The sequence below is a fragment of the Typopeltis vanoorti genome, chromosome 6 (assembly GCF_054136105.1).
Source record: "Typopeltis vanoorti isolate ZY-2024b chromosome 6, IOZ_Tvanoo_1.0, whole genome shotgun sequence".
In the NCBI taxonomy this organism is placed as follows: domain Eukaryota; kingdom Metazoa; phylum Arthropoda; class Arachnida; order Uropygi; family Thelyphonidae; genus Typopeltis; species Typopeltis vanoorti.
Window position 1 is genome coordinate 52269290 of NC_143554.1, and position 21184 is coordinate 52290473.

At 36.8% G+C, this 21184-nt stretch overlaps 1 protein-coding gene across 1 annotated transcript in view; it reads left to right on the plus strand.

Annotated features, from left to right (window-relative positions):
• Positions 1–21184, plus strand: part of LOC150105451 (integrin alpha-PS2-like) — a 536973-nt gene that overhangs the window by 286496 nt on the left and 229293 nt on the right. Inside the window, exon 14 of the mRNA XM_090394825.1 lies at positions 10704–10749. Coding sequence (XP_090250951.1) covers positions 10704–10749 — 46 coding nt within the window. The remainder of the gene's footprint in view (positions 1–10703; positions 10750–21184) is intronic.

A 21184-nucleotide genomic window follows, 5' to 3' on the forward strand; every position in this document is an offset into this window, starting at 1 on the left:
TTATCAAACATTCATTTATCAGTTCTTTATGTTCAGTCAATCAAGTTGAAAATAGTTCTTCAAAGTTCGACCTTGCAGATGTTACAGTAATTAATCTTATGACAGGCTACACTATAATTTTTCTCAGTCAGCTAACACTCAACAGAACAACATGAGATTTATTATTTTGAGGGGAAAGTACTTTAGTACATCTAACATCCAACCATTAATCGACATAACACCACAGCTAAGGTTAAAATATATCCGATGGAGTTAACAGTTGTAGCTTCACAGGTTACAGAAAGGACAACTCTTACCGGGTTACTGCTTCTACACATCGAATTCGCAAAGGCACATTTGAAATTCTTGTAGACTTTTACTTTATGACTACACAATTCTAAAGAAATCTTCTACTATAATAACTGAATTATAGATAAATATACAAGTCTTGATGCACCAGGTTTCAGTTATCTACTAATTCCTTATTTTCTTCTATGTATTAACTTCGGTTCTGCACTATTCTTCCACAAACCACTTGGAAAATATTGTAGTATCAAAACTCCCATAGAAGTAATTCACGATGCTTATTAATTCCCGGTCCTTTCCCAGTCGATTTATGGCATATGTTCCTTCCTCTTCGGTTACACACAACCGGTCTCTCTCTTATCTCTAAAGCTTCTCCCTTACTTACTTTCGTTTTCCAATCAACTACGTTCCTCCTTCCCGCCAAAATTCGGTTCTAACCAGTTCAGCTCATATCCACTGGCGTCTCTGTTTATACAACAGTAGTTGACGTTCTGCGCATGAGCTAACTAAAATAAACTTGGTTTCTCCTTTAGCAGCCAATCAAATCCAATCAGAAGAATTACATAAAATCACTCTTACATACAGAAATAAAAAGATATATCACAATTCATATAATATACATTTAAATCTACATACACACAGTTTCTTATAATAAATTTTACAGAATAAACTAAATAATATAAATGACATTTATATAGAGTATGGGATAAGCATTTATCACTGTATGCTTTTTGAAGCATTTGATGTATTTCGGTAAAACTTTTACCAAGTTTAATACAAAAGTCAATCGCAGTTCTCTGTTTGAAGCTCATTTTCCGACTATTTGTCAAAACACACTGTCGCTCTTGGCACTGTAACTCGGCTTCTAATGAAACAAATGTCATAAACATCGCACAAGCTCGGGCGTGAACAGATGTGCCTGAAATCGCTCCTGCTTTTTCCTTTGCCGGCTTGGTTGGGCAAGTGGTTAGCGTATCCACTCTCCAGCTAAAAGGCTGTGGGTTCGAATCCCACCGTGGGCATGGATCTTTGTGATTGTCTGTGAAAGCACTAGTAGTGGTAGTCGGCAGTAGATGGCATTGGTGTTAGATGATGAAGGTTGGTGGAGTAGTGAGACAAAGAGTTGTAGAGTTGATACCCTCCCTTGATGAGTCTTTGGACTCCCTGGAGTTGTGATATAATAATAATGAACAGTTGACACAGCACTAATGAAGGTTGCCACTTTTTCCAACAAAAAAAGATACAACAGGCTGCACCACTAGTTTCTTGTATTTTCGAAAAGTTCGGTTTCTTTTTGGACAGAGGGTTTACATCAAGCCACAGGCCTGAACAGAAAAAAAATCTCAAAATAAAGAGAAAACAGATTTTTTAATATTAACATTAGAGTATATAAGTAGAAAATACATGTTACAAAAATACATATAAAATATAAAGTTTACATATTTAAATAAAATTATACATATCGTTTTTTTGAAGAAACTTGACATTTTTCATTAATGAATCTTCAAAATTTGGTTTAATTTGTTGAGCTGTAGCTATTTTCAATATTGCTTGCACATGCTGGTCTGTTAATCTTGATCTTTCTGCAATTTTATTGTTCTTTAAAGTTGAAAATAGTTGTTAGCATAAATATTTGCTACCAAACATAGATAAAATACTCCTAATTGCACATAACACATTGGAGTATCGATCAACTGATAAATAATTATAAAACTTTGGAATTCCAACATCTATATATTTTAATTTCAATATGGAATCACACTGAATTTCAATTAATTCCAACTGTAAATTGTCATCTTCAATATCAATAGATATAGGAGAAGTAAATAGGTGAAACTGATTTTTATTTCTTAAAATCTAAAAATCTTTCAAAATCATTTTCTAATAACTTAATTTGATTGACATATTCTGAAAATTTCAATTTCGGTGATTTTTGTAATAATGATTGAGACAACATTCAAATTGGGATGAATTTTCTTTTTGAATTTGTTTTTGCAAAGTAATAATTTCTGTTTGAAAATGTTAATATTGTCAAATAACATGGTAACTACTTGACGTTTGCCTTGTAGTTTAAGATTAAGTTGACAAAGTCACTTTTTCAACTGAAAAAGCCAGGTCCTTTATCCATTGATCAATTTTTAATATTTCACATTCATAATTTTTCAATTCTAAAAAAAAATGCTAATTTCGTCCAGCAATTAGAAGAATCACTTTAAAACTTTACGACTGGAAAGCCATCTAATTTCTGTATAATAAGGTAGATCGCTATATTCACTATCTGTATCTTCTAGAAAGTTACTAAATTGGCGATGATTAAGCCCACGTGCACGAATATAATTTACATTTTGTTAGGACATGTCCAATATTTAAAACTTTGGAGCATAGTGTTTGCTGATGAATAATGCAATGAAAATTATTGTCTTGTTCTTTGCATTTTTCTTTTAAATTTGTAACAACTCCTTTAACAACACCAGTCATGGCAGGAGCACCATCAGTTGCAAGACAAACTAGCTTTTTTAATGGTAAATTGTATTAATTCAAAACTTCCATAACATCAAAAATATCAACTCCAGTGGTGGTATCATGCATAGGAATAATTTCTAGAAGTTCTTCACTTACTTTTAAGTTCATATCACATTTACTAATAAAAACAGCCAGGTGAGCGATATCCCGTACATCTGTACTTTTGTCAATTCCAAGGGAATAGGCCTGAAATGTTGGAATTATTGATTTCAGTTGATTCCTTAAGTTCCTGGCTAGCAATGGTATTTCGAGATAAGCTTATTTTTTTTAAATTTCCTTAATTGATCAGGACAAAACACTTCAACTGCTTTAATAATACATTCGCGAATAAATTCCCCTTCAGTGAATGGTTTCGACTTGCTTGCAATTAAATGTGATAACAAATAACTGGTTTACACCATAGCTCTGTTATCTTCAATAGGTTTAGTAAATAAACTGGGTTGATTTTGAAGTTTCAACTTTAATTTCGACAGTTTATCTTCACGAAGTTTTGCAACATATTTGTCATAGTTTTCTTTATGATTTGTATCGTAATGCCTTTTAATATTATATTCTTTGCAAACTGCAATAGAGTTTCTACATATCAGGCATAATTTGTTTTTCCTTGAATGCAAAAATATTGTAACTCCCATTTTACTCATTGAAGATTTTGACATTTTGTAAATTCAGAATAAGAATGACAGAATTTTGTAAATTCTGTATTAATTATGAAGAAAACACTACACTTTCTTACGACTTGAAAATTGCTAATGGCTAGCCTCCTATTGCTGTGGTCAGCAGATTAGCCGCGTACGTAGACTTTGCTTGGTAAAATTCGATTTTATGCAGTGGTGTAACAAGATTTTTTGAAATGACAAATAGAACATTATTTCCTTTAGAAATTGCAGAGTAGTTTGCCAAATAAAATAGTGGAAATATTAATTTTTTAAATATGTTTATTTAATTCGGTGTTGTCAAAAGTTAAACGACTATATTAGTTACACAGTTTGGCAGGCAGCATGTTACCTGTCAGCAGGCTGCATGCCTGGTATATCAGAACCAGAAACCTTTTTAGTAATCTCAGTTGTGTAAGATTCTTCTGATATCACTTTGGTGACATGAGATGTTCATTATATTTTGGTATAACAGTAGGAGGATTTGCCTAAGTCACTCAATACAATTAGCTTTGTCATTAATTGTTGGTGTAATAATACTTATTTATTATTATTACACCAACCTCTCCATGAAGTCTGGTAACTCATGATACAATAATATCATACCCCTCCCACCCACCCCTCTTCCTTAAAGTCATTCACTGAGAAAACACTCATAACCTCTGTCAACTTAGTGCACTCAGATCTGTGTTATAGTTGTCCAGATGTAGTTGCATCAAAATCTTATGGAGAGATAATAACTAACCTTATCCCTGCCTGTCTGTGTGTTTCTTTATTATTATTATTAAACAAGACCTCATGGAGTCAAAGACTCATCTAGGAGGTCCTTTTATCTCACACGCATCTCATCATACCGGGTCTTAAACACATTCAAACTCCTTGCAGACACCACACTCTCAGGCAAGGCATTCCAATCATTTACAACTCTGCATGAAAAAAACCTGCCTCTCACTCCCCTACTCACACCCTCTTTATACAGTTTCCAGGTATGACCTCTGGTTCTCCCCTGATCTCCCACTATTCTCTGTAGAACTTCTCCACCATTCATCCTATAACAACCCCTTACCAACTTGTAGGTCTCTATCATATCTCCCCTCTTCCTTCTCTCCACTAGACTCTGCAAATTACATCTTTTCAATCTTTCCTCATACTCGACATTCCAGAGGTCAGAAACTACCTTAGTCAGTCGCCTTTGTACCCTTTCCAACATCTCTTCATCCTTCTGAAAACCAGGTGACCAAATCTGGGCACAATAGTCCATGTGTGGCCTAATCAAAGCCTTATACAACGGAACAAGAATCTCCCTACTTCTACACGTCAGTGTCCTCCTCCTCATTCCCAGAAGTCTTTGTGTTGTCTTCACAATTTTGGCGATGTGTCCCCTAAATTTTAGATCCTTATCCACTATCACTCCCAGATCTCTTATTTCCTCTACTTCGAACAATATATTCTCACCAAGCATAAATTCTGCATCCCATCTTTGTTTTCCAAATTTTAAAACCTTACATTTTGCAACATTGAACTCGCATCCCCATTTGCTTGCCCAATCACTCAATTTATTCAAGTCTTCTTGCAAGGCCACAACATCTTCACTACTCTTTATGGTTCGTCCCAACTTTGCATCATCTGCAAACAACTGAATATCTCCATCCAAATCTTCGCCAATATCATTAATATACAAGTTAAATAGTAATGGCCCTAAAACAGATCCCTGAGGCACTCCACTAGTGACTTTCCTTTTCCTGGATATTGCACCCCCATACACAACTTGTTGATACCTATCAGATAGCCAGTCTCCAATCCAATGCACTAATCTAATATCCAACCCCATCTGCTCTAGTTTGACTGTCAACTTATCATGAGGTACTCTATCAAAAGCTTTTGCAAAATCCAAGTATATTACTGTGTATCCTTCTCCTCTGTCCAAGGAAGCAGTCACTTTATTGTAATAAGTAAGTAGATTACTAAAACACGACCTCCCTTTAGCAAATCCATGCTGTCCATCAAAGATTATACCATTGTTGTCAACCCAACTCTGGATCCTAGTTCTCAAAAGCTTCTCCAACAACTTAACCACAACACCTGACACACAGATAGGCCTATAGTTTGATGCATGAGTTCGATCACCTCCTTTATGAAGTGGCACAATCTTGCCCTCCTTCCACTCTTTAGGGACTTGACCAAGTGCAAGACTCGTATTAAAAAAATATGTCAAGGCAGGTGTCAACTCTCTGGCACATTCCTTCAGAATACGCGGTGATATATTATCAAGTCCCACAGCCTTATTTACATCTAGTTTACTCAATTTCCCAAACACCTCTTGCTCACTTACAGTCAGTCTCTCCTCCCCATCATCAACTGCTCTTAATCTCTCCATGAAGTCACATTCACAAGATTGAAAGATCTTTATGAACTGCTCATTAAGTATCTCCACCACACATTCTGCAACAGCTGTCTTTATACCATTTCCACCAATCAATGTCATCCTTCCATAATCATTCTTTCTTTTGCTGGCTACATATCGAAAGAACTCCCTAGGATTCTTTTTAGCTTCATTAGCTAACTGCTGTTCATACCTCTCTTTAGCTACTCTCACCAACCAAGTCACTCTCCTTGCCTGGTCTTTGTAGAACTCATGAAATTGGTTACTTCCACTTCTCTTATGCTGCCTCCACAATGCCCTTTTTCTCTGTATTGCATGCTTAATCTCTTTATTCATCCATCTCACACCTAACTTATTTAACCTTCTCACCCGTGGTATACATTTAGACATTGCATCCACTAAATATTTTTTGAAAATACCCCAAGCTGCATTGATCTCTTTTCCAGCTAACTCCTCATTCCATGCTACACCTGCAAGCTGTCTCCTGAGCTCTTCATAATCACTCCCCTTGTAGTTCCACATATACCCTTTTTTCACAGGGGTCCTTGCACTGCTGGCAACCACCCAAGTAATCACCTCATGGTCACTTTCACCAATTGGTGGATGATTTGATACCTCATTGATAATTACATCCTCCGATGAGATGACCAAATCCAAGACCCTTAATCCTCTTGTGCCCTCTGTTACATACTTTAATACTTTACATACTGTACATACTGTCTGAGGTAGTTATCCCTCAAAAACTCAAGAAACTCATTTTCTTTACTTCCAGTTGCTATCTCTTCATTCCAGTCTATATTGCCATAATTAAAATCACCCATAATGATCACCCTTTTCTTATTTGCTTGGCTTATTTGACTATACATTTCACTATCACCACCATCCACATTACCAGGTCTATAACAACATCCCACCAAGTATTTGATTTTATTCACCTCTATCTCACACCATACTGCCTCAAAACCACTCGCCCCATTTCCCTCTTGCATCTCTACCTTGTATGGACATAACTTTCTCTATCATCAATAGCACTCCCCCTCCCTTTTTACCCCTTCTATCCTCACGAAACACATCATACCTTTCCATCTCTATTCCTGTAAGGACGTCATCCTCATCTAACCATGTCTCACTTATTCCAACAATCTCTGGGTGCACAGACGCAATTAGTGCAACCATTTCATCCACCTTGTTTCTTATACTTCTAGCATTGGTACAAACACAACAACTCATTTCTGGATCTACAGCTAGTTCCACTGATACCACTCACTCGATGTGATCTCTCAATGCTGGACTAGGGCCATTTCCCTTTCTGCTTCTTCATTTTAGAACCCTTTGCAATTCCATCTGTTTCCTTTTGATCCGTGATCATCCCATTACTTTCCTGCCTACACATTCTCTCACCTCCTCTTGGAGCATCCACCTTTCTCATGCTGTGTATCCCTGTCCACCGTGAGCCTCCCCGTTTCCCTGCTCCTCTTGCACACCCATTCTCTCATTTTCTAAACTCATACTACTCACTTCCACATTCATTTCCACTCCTTCAATCTCTCCTGTCTTACTCTCCTGCTCTTCCACATCACTCACCTCTCGATCTGATTCATTCTCTCTATTCACTTCTCTACCTTCCAGCAGCAGTCTCTCCAAGCGACTCACACCATAACCACTCAAATGCAGTCCATCGCTCCCATACAGCTCACTTCGTCCCTCAAACTCATTCCACACATTAACAAACTGTACTCCCGTCTCCTCACACATTTCAGCCAGAATACCATTCATAATCCTTGCTCTCCGCCTCATTTCAACACAATCATACCTAGGCAACACACTGACCACCCTTTCTGTCACACTAGTCTCCTTTATCTTTCCAAGCAGTCTCCTGACATTCATTTTGACATGCTCTTTGTTCTCTCTCAAATCATTTGTACCAATTAATACAATTAACTCTTTTGCTCGCTCCCGCCTCATATCCAATGCCTCAATCACTCTACTCATTTTACCGCCTGGAAAACATACCTTGTGCATTTTATCCTCTAGCACACCTTTAATAATGGAGTCGCCATACAACGCCACTCGCTCATCTTTTGTTATCTCTTTCATGCCATCATGATTTATTTTAATAGTTTTGACCTGAATTCTCTTAATTTCATTCCGCATCCATTTCATTTCTTGCTTCATCCAATCCAGTTCACCTTCTGAACCTCGCGACACATTCACTCTATCATTAAATCTTTCTAACTTTCTAACTCTCGACCCCCTCTTCTCACTTTCCCTCTCATTCATCCTTCTTTGTTTCTGTACTTTCGGTCCAACATACGTCCAACTTTCACTATCATTCTTCTCACTTTCACTCTCACATATCTTTCTTTGTTTCCGTACTTTCGGACTAACATGCGTCCAACTTTCGCTATCATTCTTCTCACTTTTACTGTCATTCATCTTTCTTTGGTTCAGTACTTTCGTTCCAACATGCATCCAACTTTCGCCATCGGTCATTCTTTTTTCGCTATCATTCATACTTTCGATTTTTTTTTACTTGCGATTTCTGCACCACGCCATTTCTACTTTCATTCGTTCTCTACTTTATATCCAAGTAATCCTTCAGGATATTTTGTCTACTTTTCAAATATTTCTTAACTTTAGCTCTCTGTCCACCATTGACCCTATATTCCTAACCTCATTAGTTTCTTGCATTGCAGTTACAACTATGCAATATACAGACTGCTTTTTTAAATTCTTTTTACAACTTTTTAATAATTTTACTCTGACACATTAAATAGCATCCAGTATCCCCTTCCCAAACTACCAGTCTGTTTAGATCTTGCAGTATCTCTGCATCGTCTTTATTAACTATTACTTTCCCAAGTTATTCCCTGGATATTATCACTGAATTCATCTCCAGTATCATCCATATGTTCACTAGTACCACCTGGGTAATACAGAGGCAGAAGCATTGATTTGGAAAAAAATTTCATAATTGGACTTGATAAAAAAAAAAACAGAAGGCATGGCTGGACTGATCGCTTCTTTTATTAACAATTACTTTCCCAAGTTATTCCCTGGATGTTATCACGGAATTCATCTCCAGTATCATCCATATGTTCACTCGTACCACCTGGACAATGCAGAGGCAGAAGCATTGATCGGAAAAAAAAATTGCATAATTGGCCTTCATAAAATACCAGAAGGCATGGCTGGGCTGTCAGTTGAATAAGTATTTTGTATATTCAACCTTTTTGAAGTAGTTTTTACAGTGTTTGAATGCTTCAATACATCATGAGAATAAAGCTGGGGTGTTCTTATCACAAGACACTCCTTTTTTTTTTTTTTTTAAATTCCTCTTGGATAGTATTAGTCCACCTTTTGAAAACCCAAGAATTGGATGAGTGAGAATTTTTTGAGCAAAGTAAGGAATGAGGACCCTCATTTTACAACAGCGGAAAGGAAGAGTACAGGCTGTTGACTGCTATTCCACTTGACACATTGTAGAGTCAAATGCTGTGAGTGGAGAGTACCTGAGAGAAAATAATGTAGGGAATGAAACTTGTACACATGAACTAGGTAGAGGTCAATACTTTTTATGATAAAAATCATTTACCTTTACAATATAATTTTAAATGAAGGGAAAATTTGGTTAATAAAAAGATCACCAGTGTTGGGAGATTGGACATCTTGCATTCTTTTAGGTTAATTGGCTGTGTGTGTGTGTGTGTGTGTGTGTGTGTGTGTGTGTGTGTGTGTGTGTGTGTGTGTGTGTGTGTGTGTGTGTGTGTGTGTGTGTGTGTGTGTATTGGATTACTTTTTTTCAGTAATTACTTTGATATCTCTTTCTCTGTTTGGATAGTAGGATTGTAAGAAATCATGCAGCAGTGGTAGAGATGCAATTATTATGGAATGTGACAAGGAAACCTTGTGATGAAAGGTCAAGAAGAGAGAGAATTCTGAATTTGGCATTATCAGATATGGAATTTCACATTGAATGAATTTACAGATACTGCCAGAGAGACTGTTAAAAGTTTCTTGGACATAACTGCCATACTATAATGCAATTCACACTATACCTCAGAAACTGGCCACATGTCAGTATCTGAAGTATGGTGTGATTAAAAAAAAAAAAAAAAAAAGGAGAATCAAAGCAATCTTGAGCATATGGCAGAAATGGCTCATTGATCTGAGAAGCAGACAAAGATCATAAAATCCAACAGATTTGCTATAACTAGTCAAATAGCTGTGCAGTACAACCAGAGTTTCATGGGATTCAAGGAACATCTGCATTGGAAAGCAGAAAATTGAAGAAAGTTTTATTTCCAAATACTTAAATTTATCATTTAAAATTATGTTTTTTGAATGTAATGCTGTAGTACAAGTTAAATGCCAGTCTGGTTGGCCAAGTGGTTAATGTAATCTCTTCTCCCCAAGCAAGTTGGTTCAATCAAGCCATTTTGTCCATAGGTGAGAAAATATCATCACCCAATGTGAGACCACCATCACTATTTATTGGTGGCCTGTGAAGTGGCTTGAAAAAATGGCATGCTTCTTCTCTAGAACAGGATGTTCAGACTGTGTAAAAATATAAATAAAGAAATAAAGAAAATAAATAAAAAAATAAAAAAAATTCCTTTGACCATGATTTCACTAATGTACAGGTTTGCAACCTTTTGAGGGTGGAGATATAAAAAATTAGATTAACTTCTCTTCTTGTGCTATGTCTTTTTAATATTTCATTTAGAAACCATATACCATTTTTTTTTGGAAGACTAGATTATACCTCATAAAAAGTTGGGAAATAAAGCCTTGTCTTTCTCTTTCTAAAATAGAAAGAAATTTGTTAACATTACTGTTATTCTTGTTTTTTCCTTTAGATCTACTGATTGGAGCTTATAATTCAGATCGAGTGGTCTTCTTAAAGTAGGTTCATTTAAAATTTTCTGAAGTGCCATTTTTAAAAATTTTATTAGTGTGACATTCAGAAAGAATGTTATTATATTTACATAAAATATAAAAAATATTTATGACTTAGTTGAACATTCAGAAATACATGATCTAAAGGTGTGAAACTAATTATTCTTACTATTACACAAGCAATGTCATTTATTATTTTATATTGTATATACTGTATAAATTATATACAGTGGAACCTCAGTTGTTGAACTTAATTCATTCCCGAAGGCTGTTCGGAAACCAAATTGTTCGAAAACTGAAACTGTTTTCCCATAAGAATTAATGTAAAATGGATTAATCTGTTCCCGAACCCCAGACAATTGTTTATTTAAACCTTTACAATAGTACTTCATGCATAAGATCGTATACAAACATAATGAAATGCATAAAATCTTACATAAAAAGAACAAACACAATAAATAGATAAAATAAAAACGAAAATTTAACTTCACTTTAACTGTATATACGAAGGAGAGTTGATGGCATAAGTGGAAGGAGGTGAGTAATGGGAGTCCCCTTCCATAAAAACAACAGGTTACTGTCCTTCTGGGTTTTTTTCTCTTTTCTGTCTCTTGGCACTACTTGACTCTGCTTGAGACACACTGGGCCTCTGTCCCACTAAAAGCCTATCCATTGAGATTTGTTTTTGCCAGCATTTTATAATGTTTCTGAAGTGAGACATGGCACTGTCATTGAAATGGTTTATGATGCGGTTTGCTGCAACTTTGTGAGGGTGATATTTTGCCACAAAACATTGCACCTCATCCCATTTTGCACACATTTCTTTGAACAAAGAACTAGGAACATCCTCAATCTCTTCCTTTGTGTCCGAAGACATTTCCTCCACCTCTGTCTTTTGCTGCTCCTTCTGAAGGTGTTCTGGTTCTTCCATGGTGAGCTCATTCCCATGATCTTCCACTAACTCCTCCACAGTGGTACACAAGCAATGGCTTGACCTTGAAGTCCCCACTTGCGTTTCCACATAGCAAAGTCCTTCATTGGCTTGTGTCCTGGCAGTGCTTTTTCCTTCCGAGTGATGTAGGTCCTCTTTGGCAATTTTTTCCAAAATAGGCTGGTTTCATGACAGTTGAACATTTCTTGGGTAAGAATACCCTCAGCCTTTACATAGTTACTAAATTCTTACACATATTTTTCAGCAGCTTCTCGGTATGCTGCTTCTCTTAAATTTCTCGAACCACCCTCTACTAGCTTTGAAGACATCAGTATCACCACTCGTATCAAGGTTTTTCTTTAACAGGTCATCATGTAATTGCCTCGCTTTTTCACAAATTATAGCCTCAGAAACAGTATCACCAGTTAACTGTTCATTGTTTATTAGCTCGTGTAGTACGAGAAGCAGCTAAAGAATTGTCAGTACCCTTGACCATTTTGTTTAATTTGAGTCTCGGGTCTGGGTTAGTCCCGAGCGGGTGGAAGGAGGGGAAAATAGTTCCACTGCATAAAGGTGGTTCCAAGACTGCTGTTGTAAATTACTGACCAATTAGCATATCAGAAATCATTGTCAAGGTCTTAGAGAAATTAGTCAAGAAAAGAATACAGGATTGGATAGATGAAAATGGGATATTGTATGGGGGACAACATGGTTTTGTGAAGGGTAGATCATGCCTCAGTAACTTGCTCACGTTTTATAACACAGTGACAGCTGAACTGGATAGGGGTAATGGGTTTACAGTGATACTACTGGACCTTGCCAAGGCCTTTCACAGGATACCACATGGAACCCTAATCAGTAAACTGGAGCAGATGGGGATAGATATAGGGTTGGTAAGATGGATAGGAGGGTGGTTGAAGGAGAGATACCAGAGAGTGGTTTATTCAGGAGTGGAGTCAAAAAGACGTCTTGTGACCAGTGGATTGCCGCAGGGCTCTGTTCTTGGACCACTGCTTTTCAATTTGTTCATCAATGATATTGGAAAGGATTTGAAAGGACGTGTTCACTTGTTTGCTGATGATGCAAAGTTGGGTAGAGCAATTGTGAGTGCACAGGATGTCAAAATTTTACAGGATGATTTGGATAGTTTGGAGAACTGGGCTAGGAAAAATGGATGTCAGTTTAATGTGGCAAAGTGTAAGGTTATGCACTTTGGGGTGAAAAGAATAGCAGCAGTATATCGCATTGGTGGAACAGTACTCCAGGAGATTGATGAGGCCAGGGATTTGGGAGTGCTGGTGGATAGGTAGTTGAAGTTTAGGGGGCACATTGCAAAAGTGACTAAAACAGCTCACCAAATCATTTGGCTTATGAAAAATACTTTAACATGCAGCGACAAACAAGTTGTTGTTCCTCTGTATCGAGCTTTGATAAGACCCCATCTGGACTTCTGTGCCCAGTTATGGGCACCAGGGTTTCTTTGTGATGGGGAGGAAGTGGAGAGGGTCCAGAGACGAGTGACCAAGATGATAGCAGGTCTGTGGAATGAACCTTATGAGAATAGGTTGAAGATTTGTGGGTTGCAGAGATTAGACGATAGGCGAAGGAGGGGTGATATGATTGAGACATTGAAATTACTGAAGGGTTTCTATAAGATTGATCCAGAAGATATTTTTGAAAATATGACTTTTTCAATAAACTTTGTGTATTTTAGTCTACAGTTCACATCTGAGAGCTGCTCAACTTTTATTTGCTTTAAAAACTTTCTTACATGTTATTCTTTTCAATGTGAAATTCAATTTTATCCTGCTCAAGACTAAATAGTTTTTTGAAAATAGTGATTACTTCCAATTTCAAATCCTCTGTACACTCTGGTGTCCTGCATCAGAGAGGAAAACATCACTATCAACAATAACATTGTCAATGAGACTTTTCTTATTCCTTGCCTCTTCTCTCCATGTGAATTTGTGCACATTTTTATGTTGGAACATTGTGTTAGTAATAACCAGTCCATGTCCTGAGCATCAATCCAACAGTTATTTGGCATTATTATTGGCTTTGCTCTTTTCTCCAAATTTTTCCAAAACATTTTTGTATGTCTGACAATCACTTCCTTCTCTGCTATTTAGATCCCCAACAAGGACCAACTTTTTCTTTTTCATTGTGTCAGTTGCTTTCTCTAGAGCCTAAAAAAATTCCTCCATTTCTACCTTAGTAGAACCTTCTGTGGGACCATAGGCACAAATGCGTCTCATTGTCCAGTTCCACATTCTGATATTTGCCCAAACCACTCTACTTGACACTGCCTGCCATTCAAGAAGATGAGCCTCATATTTTCTGTTGAATATTATGGCTACTCCTTCTTTTCCTTGATTGTCATTGCCTGAATATAACATTTTGTATTTATTGATCAGAAAGATCTCACCAGTTTTTGTCTTTTTTGTTTCAGTCACCCCTATTATGTCTGGTACTTATCTAATTCCTCCACTAGCTCCATTTCTTTGCCATTCAGGCTTCTTATGTTGATAGTACTGATCTTTAACTCTGGTTGTGTTGGGGTGTGTTTTCAGATTTGTTCCAGTAGCTGACTTTTCACTGTTCACCCTGGTTCCCTGGCAAAAACAATGGGTTGCTTGTTTAACTGGGCGATGCCCCATCCAGCAAGAAATTTTGTCATATTGTACCATCATTTTTTATTTTTTTTTATTTTAACCAATAAGAATACAATTTGGTCGGCTAAATCCCAAATTCCCTGCCCATCCTTGTTCGTTCAGTATCCAAGTAGATACCGAACAATGTGCACCACTAGAAGGTGAGGATTGGACATTAGGTCAGAAGCCCTGGTCGGTTCTCCGCATTCCTTTAAAGGCTATGTGGAGGTCTGCTCTCCTCAATATTTAATATAAGTATTCAAAAAATAACATTTTTACAGAATAACAGAAAATAAATTAAATTACATAAATATACTTGAAATTGTTTTCATTAAAATTTTAGGGTTTTTGATTTCATATTCACAAAATTACAAATAATGGTCTTAATGTCTAATTCCGCACATATATCATTTTCAATAGCTATTAACGGCAAAACGCTTTTGTGACATATTTGTTCTTAAATAGGCTTTAAATGAATATTTAAATTATCCTTCCGAAAAATATCCTGGAAAGCACATAACTCGTCATATAGTTCTATTGCATTTACGTCTTTATTGTCACCATCCTTCAAGAGAATCTAAATCGTCACAATTTTTTTTGTAAATCTTCATTATTCGTTTGTAGTAATCTATACAAGAAATTGAAATTATCATAATATGTTTTTAGTTGTTGAAAACGTTCTATTAATGAACACATTGAAACATCTAGAAGTGTATAAAACACATTCACTCTAAATTGATCTTCTGGTGATTGTGGCATTTCATCATGATGCTCGTAGTCAAATTGTCGCGTCTTCTTTTGTCGTCGAACTTTTGTACCAGTTTTAAATTCTTGTTCTCCATTCACCTTTACTTGGTTCTTTTGCCATTTTTAGAACTTCTTTAAAATTTGTATTTGATCGATACTCTTGTAAGAATATTTTAAAATTTTCAATAGAGAGTGGATTGCATTAATTTTACTTTCCCATCGCGTTTCTGATGGCTGTTTCAATGTTAAATTTTTTACGAACTTTAAAAGGATTGCTCAACATTTGTAAGAGAATGAAAAGAAATTGTATATTTCTTGAATAATTGCAAGGAAACTAATTGTATCTGCATTCACTTTGGCAGCATCATTAAAGATTAAATTTAGAGTATGAGTAGCACATGGCACGTAAAAAGCTCGAGGATTTTTGTTCAAAAGCTTTTGTTCAATTAAAAATGTACACGTACATATTTATATTATACTTTTTCAGAACTTGGCTGATTATTATGCTAGGGGGTGGTAGCATCAAAATCTTTGAGACGTTTAGGTGGGGCATGATCCAAAAAATGTTGAGAAACATTGCTGTACACCCTATAAGTCCATAGCATAGAGAGTCCCACTTGCAAACTTGCCCAACAGTTATCCAAGTGCCTTGTCTCCCTTACTGGAACTCCTCTACTTTTGTAAGAAAAACTCAATCCATTTCAAATCACTAGTTAAAAATCATATCCTAAAAAATTCAGATATAATAGTTAGTTTTGATGTCACTTCTTTATTTATTATTGTTCCACTAATAGACACTCTTGATTTGATCAAGTCAAAATTTCCCCTGAATACCTTTTGAATTATTCGAATTTGTTATATATGCATATAACATTACATGATGAAGATTATGTAATAAAGACTATGTATGCATATGACATTACATGATATTCGTAGATTTTTCCTTCCTATGTACGAAGGAAAAATCTACAAACAGATTAATGGTTCTTCTATGTGTTCTCCCCCTCTCCACACTTGAGCAAACTTTTACATGGAACACTTTGAAAACAAAGTGCTTACCACAGCTATAAACAAGCCTCTAGTTTGGTTATGCTAGATGCTTGTTTGCCATTTGGCCCCCCATGGACAAGACACTCTGGATGCGTTTTTCACCAACCTAAACAGCCAACAAACCTCAAAATCCATTTCGCAGTAGAAAAACATTCTAATAACTGCTTACCTTTTCTTGACACATTAGTCACCCACCATTCAGATGGATCGCTTTGTTTTTCCATTTACAGAAAGCCAGCACACACATGGGAAAATATCTATATAAACAATTGCATCATCATCTATTTCAACAGTATAGTATTTTAAAAAGACTTACTCAAGCCAGAGCCGTTTGTTCTAATGATACAGCTCTGTCCACAGAATTCAAATATCTGCACCATACTTTCTTGGCCAACAGCTACAATTCCTACAAAATAGATAAAATACTACATAGTCCCATTACTTCTCTCTCCTCTAATACACAAGAACATGTTATTTCTATTCCCTCTGTCAGAGGTACATCAGAAAAGATAGCCAAAGTACTAATGAAACATGGCCTTCACACCACATTCAAACCTCATGTTAAATTAGCAACTCCGATCCACTTGCCTAAGGGGAGTGTATGAAGTTCTGCGTGAATTGGCCTGCTATGGTCAGACAGCAAGATCTGTTAACATCTGCCTGGAAGAACATAAAAAATACAGGGTGGCCATAAATTAATTTTCCCTCATTGGAGGATACACGGAATGAGACCACATTTTATATTGAGACTTTCGAAGGTAATGGGAGATGAATTCCACGAAAAAAGATTTAGTACCAAAAGTCACCGATAGGGGAAATTTTGGCACTGGCAGAGCCAAAAGCAGTCAAATATTTGCAGTAAATGCAGGTAAAAAGGATTATGCAAATTTTACTGTGCGTACGTGACAGCAGCACCACCAATTCCACTTAAAAAGGGATTGGGAACGTTCAGGCAGTTATTCAAATGACTAATGAATTGTGCTCAATATGCATCCTATCTTGCCCCAGCATGCTTTACTTGTTAAGTTGTTTTACCTTAAACAGTGCAATGCCGTAGCAGCCCTTTTGGAATTTGGAAGGCCTCATAACCTGCGTACAGGTCCTATGTCAGCTGTAGTACTGAGAGTAATGATTTAGAAGTTTGAAGAAACTGGATCACTAGGAGTTAGACCTGGCAGTGGACAGAAAGCAGTGCAAGAAGAGACAGTAACAGACGTTGCTACTGTGGTGTTTGATGACACAGGGACCAGTACTGGTCCAAGCGCTCGTGCTATAGCTCGCAAACTTGATATGGCTTATGGTACAGTCTGGAAAATCTTACTGAAAATGCTTTACTTCTATCCGTATAAGTTCAGTCGTGTGCAAGCACTAACTACCACAGTTTATGATAAGCACATGACCTTTGTGCTAACGTTTCTTGCCCAAATGGAGGTCGACAATGACTGGCCTTGGGGAATATTGTGGGGTGATGAGGCTCATTTTTATCTGAATGGGTCGGTCAACACTCGCAACTGCAGAATTTGGGCATCTGAACATCCCCAAGCGATCCAGCAAGTACTGCTGCATTCTCTAAAAGTAACCGTGTGGTGTGGCTTCACAGCCGATTTCATAATAGGACCATTCTTTTTTGAGCGTATTACCCCTACAGGTCCTGTAGCCCTGCTCCATTACTGGAGAGATTTATCGACGAATGCTGGAAAATTTTGTCATTCCTGTATTGCAGCAAAGACAGTGTTTGGACTCCATAATTTTTATGCAGGATGAAGCATGGCCACACATAGAACGTTCAGTACAGCACCTTTTACGCCAACATTTCAGTAATGAGAGGGTTATCAATCAGTTCTTTCCGGTGGCATGGCCGCCTCGATCCTCGGACATCACTCTGTGACTTTTGGCTGTGGAGGTATTTGAAATCCGTTGTGTATGTTGCTGGCATTCCCAGCTTGCATGTCTTGAAAGAGAACATAAAATGGGCTGTTATGAACATCCATTCCAACTCCTTACGCTCAGCTGTAGAGCATGTCGCACACTGGATGCAATTTTTTATACACAAGAAAGGTCAGCACGTTGAAAATCATGTATGTGGTCCAGGGGACCCTGATTCTGATGAATAAAACATTATTTCCTGTGAGTCCAAGTTGTTGTTTTAGTTTAATTATTATTATTCTTATTATCATTGTAATGCGCCACATATCCAGCTGGAATGAGTGATGCGGCTGTCGCTTACACCGTCGAAATGTTATTATTCCATTTTATCTGCCTTTAATGTAATTATCAGCTTGTTTTTGACTCCACCAGCACCAAAATTTCCCCTGTCAGCGATTTTTGGTACTAAATCTATTTCGCAGAAATCATCTCCTCATGCCTTCTTCGATATAAAATTTGGTCTCATTCCATTTATTGGTTTTAGCTACAGATGCAGATGCCTCCAAAGAGGGAAAGTTATTTTATGACCTCCCTGTACATTTGCTACCATTATTATGGAAAGTCACGACTGCTAGACTACGCTTTGGACATCCCTTCACACAGGATTAGAAGGAAGAAAAGTAACGTGCTATATAGAAGTCGTTAGAAATTCAAAAGATTATTTTTTGAGTCAGCCATAGCTGTGAAGAAATCTCCGAACCTGAAGAAATATGGTTGCATTAATTTGTCAAACATATGGAGACTTATCTTAAGAACAACTCCCACATAGCTTTAATTTTTTTTTTCTCTTTATTTTTGATGACTGATCTGGAGGAGAAATAAAAATTGAAATTATCCAATATATATAAACGGTAATATTCAGCACTAGTGTTAAAAATTATTGGAAGTTCAGTGAATTGATTAATTATTTGAATAGATATGAATAGTTCTTAAAATAATGCTAGAAAATTTAAGGAAAAAATATAGGTCATCATACTGGCATATACATGCCGGTCTGGTTGGCCAAGTGGTTAGCGTATCTGCTCTTCAGCCAAAAGGCTGCAGGTTCGAAATCCTACTCTGGGCATGAATGTTTGTGATTGTCTGTGAAAATACTAGTGATGGTAGTGGCCAGTACATGACTTCGGTGTAGATAAGGTAGTTAGTTGTGTTTTTTTTTAATTTAATTTTATTTAATTTTATTTTTTTTAAATATCTGTTGCAGTACTGCATTGGTTTGTTCTCTCCTTTTAATGCAGTATTTGAAATTTTATCTTGGCCAGTATATTCCCAATATTTTTCTTAGACATGTATCTGTAGTTTGTTTGTATTTTCCTTAGTTAATTTCCAGGTTTTCGATCCATGTAGTAGAATAGTTTTAACATTAGCATTGAAAAGCCTTATTTTAGTTTTTAAGTTTTGTTCTTTACCTCTCCATATGTTTTTCATTGTATTGAAGATACTTTGAGCTTTTTGTATTTTGTTTTTTATATCTTCTTCTGTTTTGGTCATCAATAAATAGGAACAGAACTAGTCAAGGTAGATGTAGCCACCTTCCACATAAATGGGAACTGTCAGATCACCCTTATTGTGATTATTCTCCCTTGGCCCAGATGATTACTCATATTGTGTACGTCTGCCCAAGGCGCCAATTTCACGGTGGTGGTCTACAGGACATCCACAAGGTGACAGATGAGGCCTTGAATTGGCTTTCCAGCCTGGACCTTGACCTGTAGTTGGTATGGCGGTGGCAGTGGTTATGGAGGAAACAGAAGATCATGGTTCCGTCTCACTACGAAGATGTTATTCTCATAGTCACTCTTATGGTCCTCGTCATAGTATCAGCAGAACTCCTCCTCGTGTTAGAAGATGATGATGATTAAACTTCGGATACAGCTACATTTATGTTGTGAAGTGTTGTGAGAACATGCAGCCTTTTCATACTTATTGCAACAGGACGATAATTGTCCCTGGCTTGATTATGACAAGTTACTGTTGCTTTATTTTAAAAAAAAAGGAAAGACTTACAAAGCAGGTTGTGCCTTTTATGTAATGAACTTTTATATGTTAAGATTTTCATCATTTGTTTCTGGAAATTGTGATTGTACTTTTCACTTACCAGTTTCATGTAGCCATAAGCATAAATAAATGTTCTCTGGCAGTATTTCTTCCTGTGTCATAGATTTGTTGCCCAATACTTCCTGAAAATATTCAACCCATCTTTTTTTTTTCTAGCTTTTCCCTAGTCAGTAAATTTCTGTATTAATCTTTTGTTTATTTTTCTTTTCTCATCTTTTTCCTCACAGTTATTTTTCTTGTTATCTCATATAGTTTATTGGAGTCATTGTTCCTTGCAGCTTGTTCTGCGTCTCCACATAATTCTTCAGTATATTTCCTTTTATAATTTCTCTCTCTTTTTAACTTGTTCATTTTTTTCTGTGGGGTGTTGCTACAAACCAGGGAGCACAGAGGGAGGAGAGCAGAAGATGTTTAGGCATTTGAGCTTGGCAAGTGCAAAAAGAATGATTATTATGGGAGATTTTAACTACAGCAATATAAACTGGGAAGAGAAAAATACATGTAGTAATAAGGGGATGGAATTTCTAAAATTCTTGAGGGACAGATGTCTTAGGCAACATGTAATTATTATTATTATTAAAACAAGACCTCATGGAGTCAAAGACTCATCTAGGAGGTCCTTTTATCTTACACACACATCTCATCATAACGTGTCTTAAACACATTCAAACTACTTGCAGACACCACGCTCTCAGGCAGGGCATTCCAATCACTCACAACTCTGCACGAAAATAACCTGCCTCTCACTCCCTTACTCACACCCTCCTTATACAGTTTCCAGGGATGACCTCTGGTTCTCCCCTGATCTCCCACTATTCTCTGTAGAACTTCTCCACCATTGATCCTATAACAACCCCTTACCAACTTGTAGGTCTCTATCATATCTCCCCTCTTCCTTCTCTCCACGAGACTCTGCAAATTACATCTTTTCAATCTTTCCTCATACTCAACATTCCAGAGGTCAGAAACTACCTTAGTCATTCGCCTTTGGACCCTTTCCAACATCTCTTCATCCTTCTGAAAACCCGGTGACCAAATCTGGGCACAATAGTCCAAGTGTGGCCTAATCAAAGCCTTA